At 48.2% G+C, this 21,979-nt stretch overlaps 1 protein-coding gene across 1 annotated transcript; it reads right to left on the bottom strand.

Moving 5' to 3' along the window:
- Positions 1 to 275: 275 nt before the first annotated feature.
- LOC142301948 (volume-regulated anion channel subunit LRRC8C-like) lies at positions 276 to 21,344 on the bottom strand. The gene is made up of 4 exons (XM_075343009.1): positions 21,282 to 21,344; positions 11,709 to 11,857; positions 8,595 to 10,928; positions 276 to 952 (listed from the first exon to the last, which is right to left on the bottom strand). Exons 2-4 carry the CDS (start codon positions 11,844 to 11,846, stop codon positions 911 to 913), a joined length of 2,514 nt encoding a protein of 837 aa, XP_075199124.1. The 5' UTR covers positions 11,847 to 11,857; positions 21,282 to 21,344; the 3' UTR covers positions 276 to 910.
- Positions 21,345 to 21,979: the final 635 nt, after the last annotated feature.

The raw sequence follows: 21,979 nt of genomic DNA, 5'->3' as shown, positions 1-21,979 counted from the left end.
CTGAAGTGGTGACAATGGACACAGGTACGTGCATCACCGCTGATGACGCTGGGCAATGGGAATTGAATAGCATGTTAGCATACCCCTGTGGGCGTGCTAACATGCTAAGAGGGTGGAATGAGTGCAGGAACTAACACCTTTGCGACTAGTCCCTGCGCTCATTAGCATATCATAAAGGATCTTTAGAAATACTTTTTCTAAAGATCTGTTTACTATGCTACTAGATACAGGGACGGTTAGGCAGGGATTAGCAATATACACCCAGAACTGCTCATGATTCTGGGTGCATATTGCACCTGACAGGTTCACTTTAATGGGACCGCCGAAGATAGGCAAGTGCTGTGCTCAGACGGTTAGTGCACTGAGCGACCACCACTCCGTTCACCCAAAGCTCTTCAGATAGAGGATATCGTCCAAAATTGAGAAAACTATATTGTCCTAGTTGTCCTCACTATATACACTGTTTTAAAGGGGTTGCCCTATGAAAAACACATTTTTTTATATTTTTCATGTAATAAATAAAATAAATAAATAAATAACAGGAAATCACTCCACTGGTGGACCACTTAGGGACCATTTTAGAAATGAAGGGTTGTGAAAATTGCTATCCTGACTTGCATTAATCCTACCTTACTTTTATAAACCATTAACGAAAAAGAGGTTGTGCAGAATAAGAAAAATATGACTCTTTTCTTCCAGGAACAGGGCCGCAATCTCGCAGTGGGTTGTGTATCATATTGCAATTAGCTCCACTAGTTGAATAGGGCTGCTGAGCGCTACCATACATAAAACATGGACAGGCACAATTTCTGGAAGGAAACAGACACATTTTATCTTATCTTTTGGAACTTTCTCCAAGTAATGAATGAACTAAAACAAGTTTAAATTGGGATCTGTTGAGATGAACGACTTAATATCCTGTAGTGTCTTCAGTTTTCACCAATTCTGATGTCTGCAAAACATAGAGCAAAGGTTAGAAGAGGGTCACTGACTTGTGGCCATCCAGTTGCATGTCGGGTATTTACTCTAGCTCCATTGGAAAATATACAATATTTTACTGTGTGTAGTCTCTGGTGCTGCCCATAGTAACAGTTCTGTGTCCACTCATGAGTGCATGAGTCAGTAGTTTATCCCCTCTCACAGCAGGAAGTCACAGCATGATCACAAAATAATAATTGAGTAGGCTTATTTCCAGCCAAAGAACTCCCTTTGTGCTACTAATCAGTTTGCACTCAAACTAGATTCTGTAGGTCAACGGGTTGTCTGATCACCCCATATTGATGATGTATACCACACATGACACTATCCTGATCAATTACTTGCTCCTGCAGTGTATGGATATAAGCACTATGAACGGAGCCACAAAGCACAACGCTATTCATTGCCTCTAACATGAACTGCATAACAGTTCCTATTCAAAAGAATTGCATTACCCTTTTTAGGGGTTGTCCTGTTTGGACAGCCTTTACCATTTAACTATTGGCAAGAAGGTTTCACTTCAAACCTCATCAATATGTCCTAATAGGGGCAAAAAAGCCTTTAAATGGAACTTGTCAATGAAAATGCAGACCATTCTAGTCTCATAGTATGGAGCAGGAATAGTAGAACACATTGATATATACAGTTGAAACCAGATGTTTCCCTCCGCTCTCCAAAAAGACACATCTGCAGGTTTTTCTCACTATCTGACATGAAATCAGAATAAACCTTTCCTGTTTTAGGTCAATTAGGAACCAAAATTATTTATATTTTCCAAATGCCAAATAATGAGAGAGAGAATGTGTGCCGACCCCAGGCCTGTAGCAGCAGGGCTGCTCGGATCCAGACCCGCTGTGTGGCTCGAGGGATCCTCCGGACCCGGGGGTCACGCGGACACGCCAAATGAAAAAGGGGACGTAGTTGTACGGCCTTGGCCGTATTCAGTTCGTGACGCCACCTACGGTGTGTGGTCAAGTGGGACACCACCGCTGCTGTTGTGGGACACCCGGGGGAGATGTAATGGCAGCTGGATGTTAACCCCTCCGTGGGTAGGGATGGTTTCCCCGGGACCCAGTGTCTCTGTGCAGGGTATGGCGATGGCTAGGGCTTGCGTGCACGGACGTACCAGGGGATGTTTGGTTACTCACAATTAAATGAATCACACAAGTCTTTTGGTAAACCAAGGTGCTGGTGCTGGCCGCCAAGGCTGGTTGTACTCTGGTCCTCCACCCGGGCTGGTGGTCGCCGTCTTTTCCTCTGCACTAGTTCTGTTGTTTGTTTAGACTTCCCGGTATGGAACACTGGAGTCCGCTCCCGGCTTTTTGTGTACCTGAGGAGCCATGCGCGCTGATGCTGACCCTCCTTGTGAGTGGTTGTCTGCTTTTGTGACTTTGGTTGGGACCAGACCTATAATCCTGCCCTCAATCGGTTGATTAGCTAGGCCATTGGTTCCAGTCCTGGCTTCAGGGTCCGAGTACTCCCTTTGTGCACGGTTTCCGGGTCGGGTCTCTGGTGTCGGTACCGGAGGGCTCCAACCCTGTCCCGGTCCACCTCGGATCTCCGGCTGCCGTCTTTCCGTCGCCTGCCGATGGAGACCACCATCTGCCACCTAGCCAAGGCATCAGGGCTACAACCCTGGCATCGTTCAACTTGAGCTTCTCCTCTGCTGGAGCTACACCTAGCCCCAGCCTCTACTCCTCTCAACTTGAACTTCAACTTAATCTGTCTGTTTTCCTGCCCCGGGCTGTCTAGACTCCTAGGTGAGTGTTCTCTAACTGCCTGGTCCCGCCCACTGGTGTGTCTGTAACCCTGTGAGGGAAGGTGTTATGCGGGGGCCTAATGTGTGACTACCTGGTTTTGCCAGGGCGTCACAAATGTTTTAAGGCATTTTTATTACTTTCTGCAAAGTCAAAAGTTTTCATCCATTTCAGTGGTATTTGGTACCATTGGCCTTAAAGGAAACCTGGTTGGTGCAATATGCACTCAGGACCATGAGCAGTTCTGGCTGCATATTGCTAATCCCTATCTAACCGTCCCTATATCTAGTAGCATAGATAAAGAGCTCTATAGAAAAGGTATTTCTAAAGATCCTTTATGATATGCTAATTAGCGCGGGGACTAGTCTCGCAAAAGTGTTAGTTGCTGCACTTAGGGCGGCTTTGCACACTATGACATCGCAGGTGGGGTCAAATCGAAAGTGACGCACATCCGGCGTCACTTGCGATGTCGTAGTGTGTAAATCCTAGATGATACGATGAACGACCGCAAAAGCGTCGTTATCGTATCATCGCTGCAGCCTCCGACATTTCCATAATGCCGGGGGAGCGACAGGTACGATGTAGTTCCTCGTTCCTGCGGCCGCACACATCGCTGTGTGTGAAGCCGCAGGAGCGAGGAACTTCACCTTACCTGCCTCCCGGCTGCAATGAGAAGGACGGAGGTGGGCGGGATGTTTACATCCTGCTCATCTCCGCCCCTCCACTTCAATTGGCCGCCTGCCGTGTGACGTCACTGTGACGCCGCACGACCCGCTCCCTAAGGAAGGAGGCGGGTCGCCGGCCAGAGGGACGTCGCACGGCAGGTATGTGCGTGTAAAGCTGCCGTAGCGATAATAATCGCTACGGCAGCTTTCACTATATATCGAACGTGCGACGGGGGCGGGACTATCGCTGCAGCATCGGTAACACATTGTTACCGATGTTGCAATGTGCAAAGCCCGCCTTATTCTGCACTCTTAGCATGTTAGTATGCCCACAGGGATGTACTAACATGCTAGTCAATGCAGCAACACCAGCAGTGACGCACATACCTGCGACCGCTGATCAGAAGTCACGGCACCACACAATACACAATAAGTTTCAACAAGTCCTCGTGGGGACCTCTTGAAGCTCACTGTGAAGCGAAACAGCTGTCGTCCTATGCCCCCTTCGCTCTCCTGCATGGATTCTTAAGACTAAAGGCCCCGTCACACACAGAGATAAATCTTTGGCAGATCTGTGGTTGCAGTGAAATCATGGACATATTGTACCAATTGTACACAGCCACAAACCTTGCACTGATTGTCCACAATTTCACTGCAACCACAGATCTGCCACAGATTTCTCTCTGTGTGTGACAGGGCCTTAAGACATAAAGAATGTTTATTTAAGATGAGTACCACTTGAATTTCAATTTTTTTGTGCTGAAGATTTGTTTCAACAAGTGTTACACTACCATTATCTATTCAAGCCAAGAAGGATTAATTTGATTTCCAAATTAATTCACTAAGGGTGGCTTTACACGGTGCGACATCGCTAGCCGATGCTAGCGATGGCGAGCATGATAGCACCCGCCCCTATCGTTATGCCGATATGTGAAGATCGCTGCCGTAGCGAACATTATCGCTACGGCAGCGTCACACGTACTTACCTGCTCGGCGATGTCGCTGTGGCCGGCGAACCGCCTTCTTTCTAAGGGGGCGGTTTGCTCGGCATCACAGCGACATCACTAAGTGGCCGCCCAATCAAAGCGGAGGGGCGGAGATGAGCGGGACGAACATCCTGCCCACCTTCTTCCTTCCTCATTGCTGGCGTGTGGCAGGTAAGGAGAGGTTCCTCGTTCCTGCGGCGTCACACATAGCGATGTGTGCTGCCGCAGGGACGAGGATCAACTTCGCCCAAGCGACAGCAGCGATAATTGGGAAAGGACCCCATGTCAACGAGGAGCGATTTTGGACGTTTTTGCAACGATCCAAAATCGCTCCTAGGAGTCACACACAACGAGATCGCTACAGCGGCCGGATGTGCGTCACAAAATCCGTGACCCCAACGAGATCGCTGTAGCGATCTTGTAGCGTGTAAAGCCCGCTTTAGCCACAGGTGCTTGGGAGGTGCTGAATATTTGCTACTGCTCATGGGACTAAATTAGAATGTATGCTTACATGGACCTAGCGGTGGCACTCAACAGCTTCTAATTGGTTGTTTAATAGCCTATTTACACTGGTAGATCGCAATGAACAATCTGTAGTAGATTGCGAAGTGTGGATAGACTGCCATGACTCACGGCAACAAGAGACCTATTTACACAGGAAGATGCTCTGATGAGAAAGATGATCTTTTGCACTGCACAAAAGATCATTTCACCTGAAAAATTATCACAAAAGATCTCTCTTAAAGGGAACTTGTCACCATATTTGGCGACTATAAGCTCCAGCCACCACCAGTAAGCCCCAATATATAGCATTCTAGAATATTATATATAAGAGTCCAGTTGATCTGTATAACATAAAAAACACCTTTATAATACCTAAGGGGTAGTCCGATCCAATGGGTGTCGCTGCTCTCCGATCCGGCGCCTCCTCTCTGCTGTGATTGCCGTCCTCCTTCTACCCAGCCCAGTATGGATGATGTGTTCTATATCATCCACACAGGAAGGCTTTGTGCTACTGTGCAGTTGAACTTTGATCTGCCCTGATGAGGGCGTAGCAAAGTACTGTAAAGCACAGGCACGAGGAAAGATTAAAGACGTTGTCCAACATAAACTCCAAAAAAATGTTTAAGCTAATCTGTGCTGTATTGTCATCTAAAACACCCCTACATTATTTTTTTTTTTTTTGTTTTGTAACTTTTGTTCCTATTGAATTATCACTTTATTCTCTGTAGCCACTTTATTCATCTGCAGCTCCACCAAACATGAAATCTTCCTATGCCAAACCTCACAGTCAGAGGTGGCACCGCCCAGCCTCAGTGTCCAGCCCTGCGCTCTGCACACTCATTGGCTGTCAGTATTCTGCTCAGCACTGATGGCTTCAGCTTTGGAAGTACAGAGCAGTGACACTACCTCTCATTTGTGACAGCACAATCACCTCACATCACAACCACCCATATAATGTAGTAATGTGCCCATCCTATATTAATGTGCCCCATCCTTGTGCCCATCCTGTAGTATTGTGCCCATCCTATAGTATTGTGCCCATCCTGCTCATTCTATAGTAATGTCCCCTTTCCTGGTCCTCTTCTTGTAGTAATGTCCCCTTTCCTTCTCCTCTTCTTATAGTAATGTCCCCCTTTCCTGGTCCTCTTCTTGTAGTAATGCTCCATCCTGTAGTAGGGTCCCCTATTGTGCCATTCTTCACACACACACAAAAAAAGACTAATTCTTCTCACCTGTCTTCGTTCCCTCGGTGCCCTGTTTCCTGCTTCTTGAACGTTGCCGGTACAGGGGCTGCCACTGACAGAGCTTTATATCAGAGGACAGATTCCCGGGCGCTGCACAGGAATGAGCTTACAGCTTCTCCAGTGATCAGCTGCTGACCTCTGATTGGCCAGCGGCTGGACATTGCAGTAATTTTATACAGAGCTCGTCTCTGCGCAGTGCCCGGGAATCTGTCCTCTGATATAAAGCTCTGTCAGCGGCGGCACCTGCGCAGGTGGTGACCATCAAGAGGGCCACAGCCTGCGCGCAGCAAGCAGCATCATCGGCCGCATCCGGCCTACCGACACAGTCTTTGAGACCACTGCACTATGGGATATGTGGGAGGGTGCGGGGAAGGGGGCGGGGACTCCACGCACTGTACCCGCCCAGCAGGGCAGCAACATGAAATTGGCCGTGTTGCCCGTCAACAAGGTCCTGCCCCTGTCGACATAACGTCACAGGAAGCAGCAAAATCATGGCAAGAGCGGTCACATGACCGCTCTGAGCTGGGGGAGAGCATCTGACAGCAGGGTAGGTGTTAGGGCCAGGTGGACGGGCAGACCCAAGAGGTGGATCCACTGGGCCGAACACCTCACTGAAGGCAAGGAGTCCGGTAGCCAGAGCACTACAGGTAGCAGGACAGTCCGCTCGAAGATGTGCAGTGTAGAAGTCCCTGGGACCACGGAGTCACCGAAGGTAGTCCGGGTGACGGAACTCAGGTTCGGAGGCCGAGATGTTGTCAGGCAAAGTCCGGAACCGATGGAGCGAGAAGACAGGTCACCAAGGGATCAGAGATGGTATGGACTGACGGGATGGCAGACAGTCACCTTCGGGGTTCGGGAATCGTCAGGACCGGATGGCGAGGCAGGAGCGGCTCTAGGAGAGAGATAGGTAAGTATATTGCAAGACACAAGGAGACCTGACTCCTAGCTAGCAAAACACGAAGAACAGGCCCCGCCCACTTGGAAAGGATCCCCCTATATACCCAGTACCTGATCCTTCAATATCCTGTTGGAGGACACTGGCCCTTTAAGGGAGGGTCAATGACCGCGCGTGCGCCCTAATGCGCATGCGCGCGGCCCGGGTGCCAGAAGCCAGAGGAGGGAGCGGTGAGCAGGCAGCAGGAGAGCCGGGCTGGGGCCGAGTAGCCGACGGGTGCCGGGAGCGGGGACCGGGCTGCCTGGGGACCGCAGGCGATGGAGCAGGAAGGCTGTGGAGCGGGGGACCGGGAAGCCTGGCATGGGAGCGGCGGAGCGCGACCTGGGAGCAGGGAAGCGTGGCAGGGGAGCCGGTAAGCATGGCAGGAGAGCCGGGGAGCCTAGCAGGGGAGCCGGGGAGCGTGACAGTAGGTAGGTAGTTGCTATCTACTTACCTGCCCCTATGTAGCCCAATACTGAAATGACAACAAAAAAAAGGCAAAATAAGCTGGATAACCCCTTTAAAGACTGCCCGCACAACTGCACTGCAATAAAGTGCATCTGCACAAAACCTCAATGCTGGGCAGTGTGGATGATGTAGGACGCGTCATGCACATGTGCCTCAGAAGAAGGAGGACGGCTATCACCGAAGAGTAGAGGCTCTGGACCAGAGAGCAGTGACAGCCATCGGACCAAACCGCCCCTTAGGTGGGTATTATAAAAGTGTTTTTTATGTTATACAGAGCAACCTGGGATCTTATATACAGTATTCTGGAATGTTATGGTGGTGGCCAAAATCCGGTGACATGCTCCTTCACTGTTAGTGCAGGGTACTGATGTCACACTAGTGACTTGTATAGAAACAAACTTTTCCATTGACATATTTTTAGCTCCATCATACAGAATGCATACTGGCCATCATCTGTGATAAGACAACCCCCCAAATAAAATGAGATTTCAATGCAGTTTGAGGTTACACTGTGTCCATATCATGTGTGTAAAGGGTACTTTCACACATCCGGACTTTTGCTCTGCGGCACAATACGGAGTTCTGCAGAAAAACCGCAACCGGCTTTTGTAACGCCGATTGCGGTTTTTTTTTGCATTGACTTACATTAGTGCCGCATTGTGCCGTAGGGGCTTGCGTTCGGTCCGGTTTTTGCCGCATGCGGCAGATTTAGCCGATGCGGCGGCCGGATCGAACGTACCCTGCAACGTTTTTTGCTCCGGCAAAAAACACCGCATCGCGCCGCATCCGGCCGCTGCGGCGCATTTTTCAATGCATCCCTATGGAGGCCGGATGCGGCGCGATGCGGAAAAAACCGCATCCGGTCGCCGCATGCGGTATTTTCCACTGCGCATGCTCAGTAGCATGCCGCAACCGGAAAAAACCGGACCGGCCGCATGTAAAAACTGATGCAAAGGATGCGGTGTTTTCACCGCATCCGTTGCATAGTTTTCACAGCCGGATTGAGCCGCAGGGCTCAAACCGGATGTGTGAAAGTAGCCTTATGTGTAGTAACTTACAAGATAATTCTTGATGTTCATCCTCTCTCTTATTTCATAGGGCAGGGTGTCAAAGATCTCCTTCTCAACCAACAGTTGGTTCCTTTTTAGGTAGGTGCAGTTCTCCAGTTCTGGAGGTAGTTTCTCCAATTTATTCTCCATGAGATCTAAGAAGGTTAACTGCGTTAATGCTCCAGTATTTGATGAAATAATTGATATTTTGTTATGGGAAAGCACCAGAGTCTGAAGCTTTATGCAGGAAAAAAGTTGATCAGGCAAGAAGGTCAATTTGTTATGAGATATCGAGAGGTACTTCAGGTGAACCAGTTTCCCAATGTCTGCAGGGAGGTAGTGGATATGATTATTTGAGAAGTCCAAACAGGTCAGCCTGGTCAGTTTGAAGATTGCTAAGGAGATGGATTTCAAATGATTATTATTTATGTACAGCTTCTCAAGACTGGATAGTTTAGCAATATGTGGTGGAATAGAGGAGATGTTATTTCTAGAAAGATGCAAAGAAACTAGATTTTTCAGTTGCTGTAGGCACGTCAGTTCCACCAGAAAGCTCAGGTTGTTATTGCTGAAGTCCACCTCCTGGAGTTTTGCAAGGCTGACTATAGAACTAGGTATGTGATCCAACTGGCAATAGTTGAGTCTCAGCTCTTTAAGATTTGTAAATTTTTTCAAGATGGAGACTGAAGACAGGTTAACATATTCATTGTGAATAGTAAGGCTTTCGAGAGTTTGGGCCAAACGTATTATAGCTGAAGGAACAGAAGATACGTGAAGCTTGAGGTAAAGATACTTGAGCTTTGGAAGTTCCTTAAAGGGTTGTAAACCAACATCAATGCTACTTTCTGACTGAACTTGGCCACTGATGTATAGCTCTCGCAGAGATGATAGGTTGTACATCCAAGATGGTATCTCATCTGGACTGCTGAAACTCACTCTTAAGATGTGTAGGTTCTTTTTCAAAAAGTCTAGTGCTCTTGTTCCAATCTTTATGTTAGAGTTAGAGATCCAAAGTTCTTTGAGCATTCTCAGGTTGGAGACATCACCTGTTAAAGTAGCACTTTTTAACTTCTCCACTTTCAGTACCTCAATCTCTACTAACTGGAAGAGCTGTTCTGGGATGCCGGGGAGTATTGGTAATCGAATCTCAGTCTTGCCTTCAGAGTTGATGGTTAAACGCTGCTGAAGTTTCTCTTGTGTCCAGTAGATGTTCATGTTAAGTTGGTTCAGCTTGGTTTCACTAACATCCGATAGAAAGACGGCAAACTTCCACGCATAAAGTGGATCGTACTGATCGATCAAATGGAGAAGAAAAGCAAAATCGTTAATCACATCAGGGATGTCATCTATACTTGACCCCTTTCGGATTATTTCAAAAGAGTATTCTTGTAACTTGTAATGGAAGATCCAGTATACAGTATAGAGGCATATCGAGTTGTACATCAAAAGTAATAGCAGGAAGATGACTGACAACATGGTAAACATTCTCCAAGGCACATACACACAGTAGAATTCTGTGTACCCCGAAATGTTTTGTGGCTCCACACAGTAGAATTCATATTTCATGTCTGGTGTATGATAAGTAACATATGAGAACAAGGCTGTTGCCAGCAGCACTCGTAATATAGCTTGCGTCTTGTACGTATAATAAAGTAGGCTCTTCCCCTCTGTGTGAAGACGGAAATTTTTAACTCTTTCAAAAAGAGCCTTTGCCTGCTCTCCTTCTTTCTTGTCGAATAGTGACACATTGATTCCTTTGTTTGTTACTGCTTTAATAAACTTTTTGGGCTTCCTATGTGTCACACTTGGACTCTCAGCTTCCTCCAAAAAGAAACCAACTTGTTTTTGTGGTGGCTTTGGTAGATCTTCTGGCTTTTCTGTGATTACCGGTTGTTCTGTATTGTCTATCAGAGAGACAGGTGGATTAATGGGTTCTGGAGTTTCAGCCTTAGTTTCTGATGGAGCCACGTGAATCCTCCTCTCCTCCTGCATAGTCTTTGCAAGGGCTTTTGTGGTCCAAGGAGAAGCAAGGCACATTCCAAGAACAGTAATGAACTGCTTGATCCTTGAAAGTGTCCCTGGAAACTTAAACCAAAAGTTGCTGGTAATCAAAAAAATTGATGAGTTCACCAAGATAAGGTAAGGAAAAAACCTCAGATAATTAGGGATCACATGTTCATAGCACCATTGGTTGATCATGAGATAGTATTGTGACTCCATTGTTGTCTTGTGTCCTGATGTGAAAAAGTAACTCTGACATCCATGGACTGAGGTGAGATTGATAACATTTTCTAATAAAGGTTTTGGGGGCACAGGCACACAAAGCATTTTGTCACTATAGGCCTGTGAATAGAAAAAGAGCAACAATAATATCACTTAATGCAACTTGTGTTGATACTGTTGCATGAACACTGGTGCACACCCTTATTATCTCCTGTCTAGACTATTGCAACCCCCTGCTCTGTGGCCTCCCTTCTAACAGTCTCGCACCCCTACAATCTACTGTATTCTAAACTCTGCTGCCCGACTAATCCACCGCTCCCCCCCACTACTCCCCGACCTCTACTCTCTGCCAAACCCTTCACTGGCTTCCCATTTTCCAACGACTCCTGTTCAAAACCCTAACCATTACATACAAAGCCTTCCGCAACCTGTCTACAAGGTAAATCTAGACAAATACCAGGGTACATAAGGACTTGATACCCACAAACATTTGGGTAAATTTGTTGTATGGTTGTCTTGCCAAGGTTAGAGCAGCACGGGGTCTAACTGTCTCCCAATGGCCCAAAAACACCATTAGTCAACCTTGTGTTACATGATCAAATTATCTTGGTATTTCATAATACATGTTAAAAAAGGTACTGGCATGGTACCAGTCCATGTGCATTTGTGGTTCCTATAATACAATAAAGTTCACCACTCCTTGTTTTGGAAATAGACAACAATTTTACAAGATGGAAGTATGGTTTAGCTTGCTTCGTCTTCAATACAGTAATGGAGGAAGCTTTCTCATTCAGTAAACTGTGCCCCCCACCGTCCCCCAAACAAAGCAGCCCTTTTGTCTAAACCTAATCAGAAGAAGGAGACTATATTGAGCAATGTCCCATGGAGATTTGTACTCACCTGCAAAGTGGAAGAGAACACAGACACTGAAAGCATAAGGAGGTTGAGATAATCAGACATGACATCGAACCACGGTTTTAAGATCCGTAGAGAAGGGTCCTGTGCAGTGAATTGCTTGAGTTCAGCTAGAAGAATCATTTTCTAATGGCCTAAAGGTAAAATGGACAAGAAATTCTTAATAGTAATTGGATTGACTTCAAGACTAAAGTGGTGGCAGTGGAGGTGGAAAAAATGCCTCCATCCTGGGCAGCCTGCACTTCGTATTTGGCATCCTGAGCACTAGTCTCTGTGATGCCATAACATTAGTCACTAAATCTTAAAGAGAATCTGTCATCAGGATTGTGCATGTTAAAGGAAAGGTATGGCCTTAATGGTACTGTTATACTGATTCAATAGATACTTTCAGTGAAGAAATCCGCATCCTGGTTGTTCTTTAATCATCATTAGAAGTTTGCCTTTCCTAAGCTTTTGGTGCATAGGGGTGGTACTGTGGTAGGGTCTTCGGCTCTGCATCGACCCCTCTGCTGCATCTGGTGTCTTTATCTTCCTTCTGCTTTAAATTTTGAACAAACACCATTCTAGGTACGGGTGGAGCTTGCACAGATTGACCTCCTGCAAGACTTCAGGAAAATGGTACTATAGTGCCGCATGCACAGATTTAGATCTTAGCAAAATGATGAGCTGAAATCACAATATGCACATGCACCGCAACTGGCACTGTTTCACTGAAGACCGCCAGGAGGTCAGCTATGCATGCACCTCCACCAGTGCCATTTTACTGAAGCCTGCCAGAAGATCAGTCTGCAAAAGCGCCACCTGCGACTAGGACAGTGCAAAGTTTGATCGGAAGGAAGATATAGATACCAGAAGGAGCGGAGGTACCGGAAAAGATTCGAAGACCCAACTCACAGTTCTGTTTCAATGCACCGAAAGTTTAGGAAAGGCAAACGTCTAATGATGATTAAACAACGACCAGGATGCGATTTCTTCACTGAAAGTATTTATTGAAACAGTATTACAGTGTCATTAAGTGTCTTTATTATAACTGCATTATACTGATGACAGTTTTATTTTCATCCCTTCATGACCAATGATGTACTTATACGTCATTGGTCGTTTATGTCCCAGTAATGCGGGCTCAAGCGGCGAGCACACATTATTCCCCACACATGTCTGAAGATCTGATCAGCCAATGTGCAGCTAATAGGTGCGGGTTGATCTCCAATCCAACAGCGCCTGTTAACTAGTCAGATTGTGCTGTCAAACTCTGACAGCGCAAACTAACATGTGCCGGCAGGGATCGGGCCATTCCCCACCGCGATCGGCGGCACCGTCACACGATCACTAGGCGATGATGAACTGTCATGACAGCCGGGGGTCAGCTGATGACCACTGTCGCTGTCATGACTCACGTCCAGTGAATGTCAGCAAAGAGCCGCCACTCACAGGAGATCAGCATTTCTGCTGATAAGAGGGATGCACTGATCTGGACAGAAGAAGAAACAATCAGATAGTGTAGGCTTCAAGTTCCCTAAGGGAACTAATAAAATGGAAAAAAAAAAAAAAAAGGAAAAAAAAGTTTTTAGGAAAATGAAAAAAAATCCCCTAAAAGTTTAAATCACCCCCCTTTTGCCCCATTCAAAATAAAACAATTATAAAAAATACACATTTGGTATCGCAGAGTTCAGAAATGCCCGATCTATCAAAATATAAAAATCAATTTATCTGATTGGTAAAGGGCATAGTGAGGAAAGAAAATAAAAACGCCAGAATTATGTTTTTTTTTGTCGGCGCAACATTGCATTAAAAAATTTAAAAAGAGAGGCGATCAAATCATTGAATCATCCCAAAAATAGTATAATTAAAAACGTCAGCTCAAAATGCAAAATATAAGCCATCACTGAGCTCCAGATCCCAAAAAATGAGAATGCTACGGGTCACGGAAAATGTCGACAAAAACTCAATTCTTTTTTTTTATTGACAAATTTCAGAATTTTTTTCACCACTGAGATAAGATTAAAACTATACATGTTTGGTATCTATGAACTCATACTAACCTGGGGAATCATAATGCCTGGACAGTTTTACCATGTAGTGAACACGGTAAATAAAAAAAAACCAAAACAATCATGGCATTGCACTTTTCTTTTTACAATTTCACTGCACTTGGATTTTTTTTCTAATTTTCCAGTACAGTATGGGGCAGAATGAATGGTGTCATTCAAAAGTACAACTCGTCCCACAAAAACCAAGCACTCATATGGCTATATTGATGGAAAAATACAAACATTATGGCTCTTGGAAGAAAAAGTGAAAACTGGAAAATCTAGTTAATGGTCAAAGTCAATGGAGCTGGGAGCTACAGGTCATTAATAGGAGCTGTGATTGGTTTCTATAGGCAACAAAGGACATTATTAGTATAAGAAGCTTATGTGTGAGGTAATATGATATCGGTAGAGAGAGACACACACAGAGACCGACACACACAGAGACAGAGACACATAGAGACCGACACACACACAGAGCGACACAAACAGAGACCCACAGAGACAGGCACACAGAGACACAGAGACAGAGACAGAGACACACAGAGACTGACACACACAGACAGAGACTGATAGAGATATAGACACAGAGAGAGAGAGAAAGAATTGCATTTTCTTTGTCGCTCCATTGGGAGACCCAGACAATTGGGTGTATAGCTTCTGCCTCCGGAGGCCACACAAAGTATTACACTTTTAAAAAAGTGTAACCCCTCCCCTCTGCCTATACACCCTCCCGTGGATCACGGGCTCCTCAGTTTTGGTGCAAAAGCAGGAAGGAGAAAACTTATAAATTGGTCTAGGGTAAATTCAATCCGAAGGATGTTCGGAGAACTGAAGACCATGAACCATAAGAACAAATCAACATCAACAACATGTGTACACAAAAGAACAACCAGCCCGAAGGGCACAGCGGCGGGTGCTGGGTCTCCCAATAGGAGCTAGAAAAAAAGGAATTAACGATAAGTAAACAAAATTCCCTTTTTCTTTGTCGCTCCATTGGGAGACCCAGACAATTGGGACGTCCAAGAGCAGTCCCTGGGTGGGTAAAAGAATACCTCAATAAAAGGAGCCGAAAACGGCCCCCTCTTACAGGTGGGCAACCGCCGCCTGGAGGACTCGCCTACCTAGACTGGCGTCTGCCGAAGCATAGGCATGCACTTGATAGTGCTTCGTGAAAGTGTGCAGACTAGATCACGTAGCTGCCTGACACACCTGCTGAGCCGTCGCCCGGTGCCGCAAAGCCCAGGACGCACCTACGGCTCTGTTAAAATGGGCTTTCAACCCTGAAGGAAGTGGAAGCCCAGAAGAACGGTAGGCCTCGAGAATCGGTTCCTTGATCCACCGAGCCAAGGTTGATCACGGGCTCCTCAGTTTTATGCTTTGTGTGGAAGGAGGCACACATCCACTCATAGAAAAAAAAAAAAAAATTATCATACTTAGTATGACAGAAGAAAAGAGGTCCCCTATGGGGTCCCCGGCATGCTCCCTTCTCACCCCACTATGTCGGCGGTGTTGTTAAGGTTGAGGTACCCATTGTGGGTACAAAGGCTGGAGCCACATGCCGTCTCCTTCACCATCCCTTATGGGGCTCTGGGAGAAGTGGGAGCTTCATCGGTCATTCACCTGCTGAGACCGTGCTCCATCCGCAGCCCCTGGTGGAACCTGCTGGACCGGAGTGTTTTCATCCCCAGGGACCGGGCCCTGCACCTTCAAGGTACTCTGTGTCCCCATGGGGGGACGGTATGGGGAGAGAGGTCACCTCTCTCCCCAGTAGCGCCGTCCGTTGTTTTTTCATCGGACTTCCGCGCCGGCCGTGCCTGCTTGTCGGGCACGGCCTTAAATTTAGTCCCCGGCTTCATCGCGGCCTAGTCACGAAAAATCCCGCCCCCGGGCCTGCTTGTCAGGGGGAAGGGCGGTATTACCGACAGAGGGCTGGAGCATCTTTGCATGCCTCCCCTCCCCTCTCATGGACCACTATGGGGCCTCCAGATTCCCGCCTTTTGCCGGCGCCGCCCATGGCTCCACTCCCCCCTTGAGAGCTCCGGCGGCCATGTTTGGCATTCTGCCGGTGTATGCTGCAGCTGCACATCTCTACAGCTCTGGGGGACCCACGACAGGGAATCTGGAGGACACCAGCGGTTGGTAAGCCACACCGGTCACCCGGTGCTGGTTCCCCTAGGGTGTCGTGATATATATATATCTACATATATTATATATATTCGGAACGGCTGTTTAACCCTTTCCCATATACCCTCAGTGGTCGCTCTCCTAAGGGACACTTATTGCTTGCAGCATGTCGTCCACAAGGAGCAAAGCCCTTAAGACACAGGTTTTTTTCGCAGCCTGTACCTCTTGTGGGGCTATGTTGCCTGCGGGATCCACCTACCCTCAATGTGATCAATGCTCGACTCCTGCCACGCTTGCTCAGCCGGAGCCCGGGGCACTTGTGGGCCCCTCGGCTCATGTAGATCCCCCTGCTCCTCCTGAGCAGGCTGCAGGGACAGAGTCACCGTCATTGGCCTCTTTCGCTGAGAAACTCTCTCAGTCACTTTCTCAATCCATTGCACAGTCTATGGACAAATGGTCATCTAAGCTCCTTGAGGCTTTGCAGTCCAGACCGGGCTCTTCACAGGCCCCGGCCCCTGTTAGTTTGTCTCCTCCAGGGCCTTCTCGGTCCGCGCCGCAGCGCGTTCCCAGGATAGCCCCTAGGTCCCAGGCGGAGGACTCCTGCCCGGATCGCAGTCCCAGACCGGCTAAGCGGCCTCGCTGGGACTCTTCCCCGGCCTCCTCACGCTGCTCTGGATCTCAGCTGGAGGACTCTCAGGATGACGAGGCGGACGTGGGAGCTCAGGGCTCTGACCCTGACTTCGCCCTCAACCTTGATACCCCTGAGGGGGACGCCTTAGTAAATGATCTTATTTCGTCCATCAACCAGGTGTTGGATCTCTCTCCCCCGCCTCCACCGGTAGAGGAGTCGGCTTCTCAGCAGGAGAAACACCAATTTCGATTCCCCAAACGTATGCGCAATACGTTCTTTGATCACTCTAACTTCAGGGACGCTGTCCAGAAGCCCAGAGCGGTCCCGGACAAGCGTTTTGCTAAAAGGCACTCTGACACGCGTTATCCCTTTTCACCTGAGGTCGTTAAGGGCTGGGCGCACTCACCCAAGGTGGATACGCCAGTCTCTAGATTGGCTGCTAGGTCCGTTGTGTCTGTTGCCGATGGCTCATCCCTGAAGGATGCCACTGACAGACAGATAGAGCTCTCGGTGAAGTCTATTTATGAGGCGACGGGCACGTCTTTTGCCCCGGCCTTTGCGGCTGTGTGGGCTCTCCAAGCAATCTCGGCATGTCTGACTGAGATTAATGCTGTCACGCGGAATTCTGCTCCGCATGTGTCTTCCTTGACCTCTCAAGCATCAGCATTTTCGTCCTACGCCATGATCGCCGTCCTGGACTCTGCTAGCCGTACGGCTGTAGCATCCGCTAACTCCGTGGCAGTCCGCAGGGCCATGTGGCTGCGCGAATGGAAAGCAGACTCTGCTTCCAAAAGGTTCTTAACTGGTTTGCCTTTTTCTGGCGAACGTTTGTTTGGCGAACGGTTGGATGAGATTATTAAGGAATCCTCGGGAAAGGACTCCTCCTTAGCCCCAATCCTCTTCGTCCAACCGGCCGGAGAAAGGCCAGAGGAACTCCTATGGGTGGCGGTACAAGTCACGCCCCCAAAAGGCCGCAGGAGGCACTGCCTCGAAGACGGCCTCCTCATGACTCTCGGCCTCATCTAGCCACATCCTCGGTCGGTGGCAGGCTCTCCCACTTTGGCGACGCCTGGTGGCCACACGTTCAAGACCGATGGGTGAGAGACATTCTGTCTCATGGTTACAGGATAGAGTTCAGCTCTCGACCTACGGCTCGTTTTTTCAGAACCTCCCCACCCCCCGCACAGGCAGACGCACTGTTTCAGGCGGTGGACGCTCTAAAGATGGAAGGAGTTGTGATTCCCGTTCCCCTTCAGGAACGTGGTCGCGGATTTTACTCCAACTTGTTCGTGGTGCCAAAAAAGGACGGGTCTTTCCGTCCCGTTCTGGACCTCAAGCTGCTCAACAGACATGTGAGAACCAGACGGTTTCGGATGGAATCTCTCCGCTCGGTCATCGCCTCGATGTCACAAGGAGACTTCCTAGCATCGATCGACATCAAGGATGCTTATCTCCATGTGCCGATCGCACCCGAACACCAACGTTTCCTGCGTTTCGCCATCGGGGACGAACACCTCCAGTTCGTCGCATTGCCCTTCGGCCTGGCGACAGCCCCACGGGTCTTCACCAAAGTCATGGCATCCGTCGTGACGGTCCTGCACTCTCAGGGCCACTCGGTAATCCCATACTTGGACGATCTCCTAATCGAGGCCCCTTCTCGGGGGGCGTGTCAACGAAGTCTTACCGTCACTCTGGCGACTCTCCAGCAGTTCGGGTGGATCATCAATTTCCCGAAATCCAAGTTGACGCCGACCCAATCACTGACTTACCTCGGGATGGAGTTTCATACCCTTCCAGCGTTAGTCAAGCTACCGCGGGACAAACAGCTTTCTCTGCAGGGGGGGGTGCAGTCACTTCTTCGGAGTCAGTCACACCCCTTAAGGTGCCTCATGCACTTCCTGGGGAAGATGGGTGCAGCTATGGAGGCAGTGCCGTTCGCGCAATTCCATCTACGGCCACTCCAATGGGACATTCTTCGCAAATGGGACAAGAGTTCGGCTTCCCTCTACAAGAACATCTCTCTTTCACTTGTAACCAAAACATCACTTCAGTGGTGGCTCCTACCCACATCTCTGTCTCGGGGAAAATCCTTCCTCCCCCCAACCTGGGCCGTGGTCACCACGGACGCGAGCCTGTCAGGTTGGGGAGCGGTTTTTCTCCACCACAGGGCTCAAGGAACCTGGACTCCAATAGAATCGTCCCTTCAGATCAATATTCTGGAGATAAGGGCAGTGTATCTAGCCCTATTGGCTTTTCATCGGTGGCTGGAGGGCAGGCAGATCCGAATCCAGTCGGACAACGCCACTGCCGTCGCCTACATCAACCACCAAGGCGGCACTCGCAGTCGTCAAGCCTTCCAGGAAGTCGAGCGAATTCTGCAGTGGGTGGAAGTCACAGGCTCCACCATCTCCGCAGTTCACATCCCGGGCGTGGAAAACTGGGAAGCAGATTTTCTCAGTCGTCAGGGCATGGACGCGGGGCAATGGTCTCTTCACCCAGACGTGTTTCGAGAGATCTGTCGCCGCTGGGGAACGCCGGACGTCGATCTCATGGCATCGAGACACAACAACAAGGTCCCGGCCTTCATGGCACGGTCTCAGGATCACAGAGCTCTGGCAGCGGACGCTCTGGTCCAGGATTGGTCGCAGTTTCGACTGCCATATGTGTTTCCCCCTCTGACAATGCTGCCCAGAGTACTACGCAAGATCCGGTCCGACTGCCGTCGCGCCATTCTCGTCGCTCCAGACTGGCCGAGGCGGTCGTGGTATCCGGATCTGTGGCATCTCACGGTGGGTCAACCGTGGGCGCTTCCAGACCGTCCAGACTTGCTGTCACAAGGGCCGTTTTTCCATCTGAATTCTGTGGCCCTCAACCTGACTGTGTGGCCATTGAGTCCTGGCTCCTAGCGTCTTCAGGGTTATCTCAGGATGTCATTGCCACCATGAGACAAGCCAGGAAGCCAACGTCCGCCAAAATCTATTACAGGTCTTGGCAACTTTTCTTATCCTGGTGCTCTGATAACGGTTTGTCTCCATGGCCGTTGGCTTTACCCACATTTCTTTCATTCCTACAATCTGGAATGGACAAGGGTTTGTCCCTCGGCTCCCTCAAGGGCCAAGTGTCGGCGCTCTCCGTGTTTTTTCAAAAGCGTCTAGCCAGGCTTCCGCAGGTCTGCACGTTCCTGCAGGGGGTTTGCCACATGGTCCCACCTTACAAACGTCCGTTGGATCCTTGGGATCTTAACAGGGTTCTGACGGCTCTTCAAAAGCCGCCTTTTGAGCCGCTGCGGGATGTTTCTCTTTCCCGTCTTTCTCAGAAGGTGGCCTTCCTGGTGGCGGTCACATCACTTCGGAGAGTGTCTGAGCTTGCAGCGCTGTCATGCAAAGCCCCCTTCCTGGTTTTTCACCAGGATAAGGTGGTTCTGCGTCCTGTCCCGGAATTTCTTCCTAAGGTGGTATCCCCCTTTCATCTAAATCAGGATATCTCCTTACCTTCCTTTTGCCCTAATCCAATTCACCAGTGTGAAAAGGATTTTCACTCTTTGGATCTAGTGAGAGCACTCCGGTTCTACGTGTCTCGCACGGCGCCCCTGCGCCGTTCAGACGCGCTCTTTGTCCTTGTCGCTGGCCAGCGTAAGGGCTCTCAGGCCTCCAAGTCAACCTTGGCTCGGTGGATCAAGGAACCGATTCTCGAGGCCTACCGTTCTTCTGGGCTTCCACTTCCTTCAGGGTTGAAAGCCCATTCTAACAGAGCCGTAGGTGCGTCCTGGGCTTTGCGGCACCGGGCGACGGCTCAGCAGGTGTGTCAGGCAGCTACGTGATCTAGTCTGCACACTTTCACGAAGCACTATCAAGTGCATGCCTATGCTTCGGCAGACGCCAGTCTAGGTAGGCGAGTCCTCCAGGCGGCGGTTGCCCACCTGTAAGAGGGGGCCGTTTTCGGCTCCTTTTATTGAGGTATTCTTTTACCCACCCAGGGACTGCTCTTGGACGTCCCAATTGTCTGGGTCTCCCAATGGAGCGACAAAGAAAAAGGGAATTTTGTTTACTTACCGTTAATTCCTTTTTTTCTAGCTCCTATTGGGAGACCCAGCACCCGCCCCTGTGCCCTTCGGGCTGGTTGTTCTTTTGTGTACACATGTTGTTGATGTTGATTTGTTCTTATGGTTCATGGTCTTCAGTTCTCCGAACATCCTTCGGATTGAATTTACCCTAGACCAATTTATAAGTTTTCTCCTTCCTGCTTTTGCACCAAAACTGAGGAGCCCGTGATCCACGGGAGGGTGTATAGGCAGAGGGGAGGGGTTACACTTTTTAAAGTGTAATACTTTGTGTGGCCTCCGGAGGCATAGCTATACACCCAATTGTCTGGGTCTCCCAATAGGAGCTAGAAGAAAAGGAATTTACGGTAAGTAAACAAAATTCCCTTTTTTTGGGGATCAGTAAGCCTTTACCAGCAGCCTTCAGCAATGTTTTCTATTGTATATTTATACTGCTGTGTACAATCACTACCTCTTGTATGAGCCTGCAATGCCGAATTTTACCATAATAGTGTCTCCGCACTCCCGTTGATGGCCACAATATAATGATGATGTACAGGTTCACTGCCATTGTGTGAAATTACATGTCACTGATGACATTCATGACACATTGTGGATAGGGGTTATCCTGTGGGATATTAGTTTACACTCATTTACAATTTTTAAGGCCATATACGATAATTCCTCTCTATCTCACTATGATTATTTTCTATCCATCATATAATATGTACTTTTCTTATCAGTCTCGGTCTTCTTGAACGACACAATCTTCATGCAATCATAGTCTCTCCCTTGTCACCTTATAACTGCCTCTCCTCTTCAAAATGGCTGCTGCTCTATCCTATCACCATGGTTACACCTAAGAAAGAGCAAAAGGCCCAAATGTAGCAGTAACTAATATACATACACACACGCATATATATATATATATATATATATATCTATCTATCTCTATATATATATATATAGATATAGATATAGATATATATATATATATATATATATATATATATATATATGTGTGTGTGTGTGTGTGTGTTTGGTGTTTTTGTATATGAGTCTCTGCTACATGTGGGCCTCATGCTCTCTCTTAGCTGTAACCATGGTGACAGGATGGGAGCAGCAGCCATGACTTTGATGAATGTTAAAGGCAGCCTCCTAGTAGCCTCAGAAAGCCGATATCCGGGAAGAATAGCTGGAATTTAATAGAAAATGGGTTTAGGATGGAGGTTATGTTTGGGGTGCCTATATCAGTGTCAGATTATATTGAATTTCCTGATCGTCCTTCGGCAGAACAGCAGTGGGTTACGTTTACTTTTGACTTATAGGACAGACCATTAATTAGCAATGATAAAAATGGATCGACAGTTGTGTCTTCCCTATAGGACCTACAGTTGAAACCAGAAGTTTCCCTCCACTCTCTATAAAG

The sequence above is a fragment of the Anomaloglossus baeobatrachus genome, chromosome 4 (genome assembly GCF_048569485.1).
Source record: "Anomaloglossus baeobatrachus isolate aAnoBae1 chromosome 4, aAnoBae1.hap1, whole genome shotgun sequence".
Classification (NCBI taxonomy): Eukaryota; Metazoa; Chordata; class Amphibia; order Anura; family Aromobatidae; genus Anomaloglossus; species Anomaloglossus baeobatrachus.
This window is presented reverse-complemented; position numbering and strand designations above follow the sequence as displayed.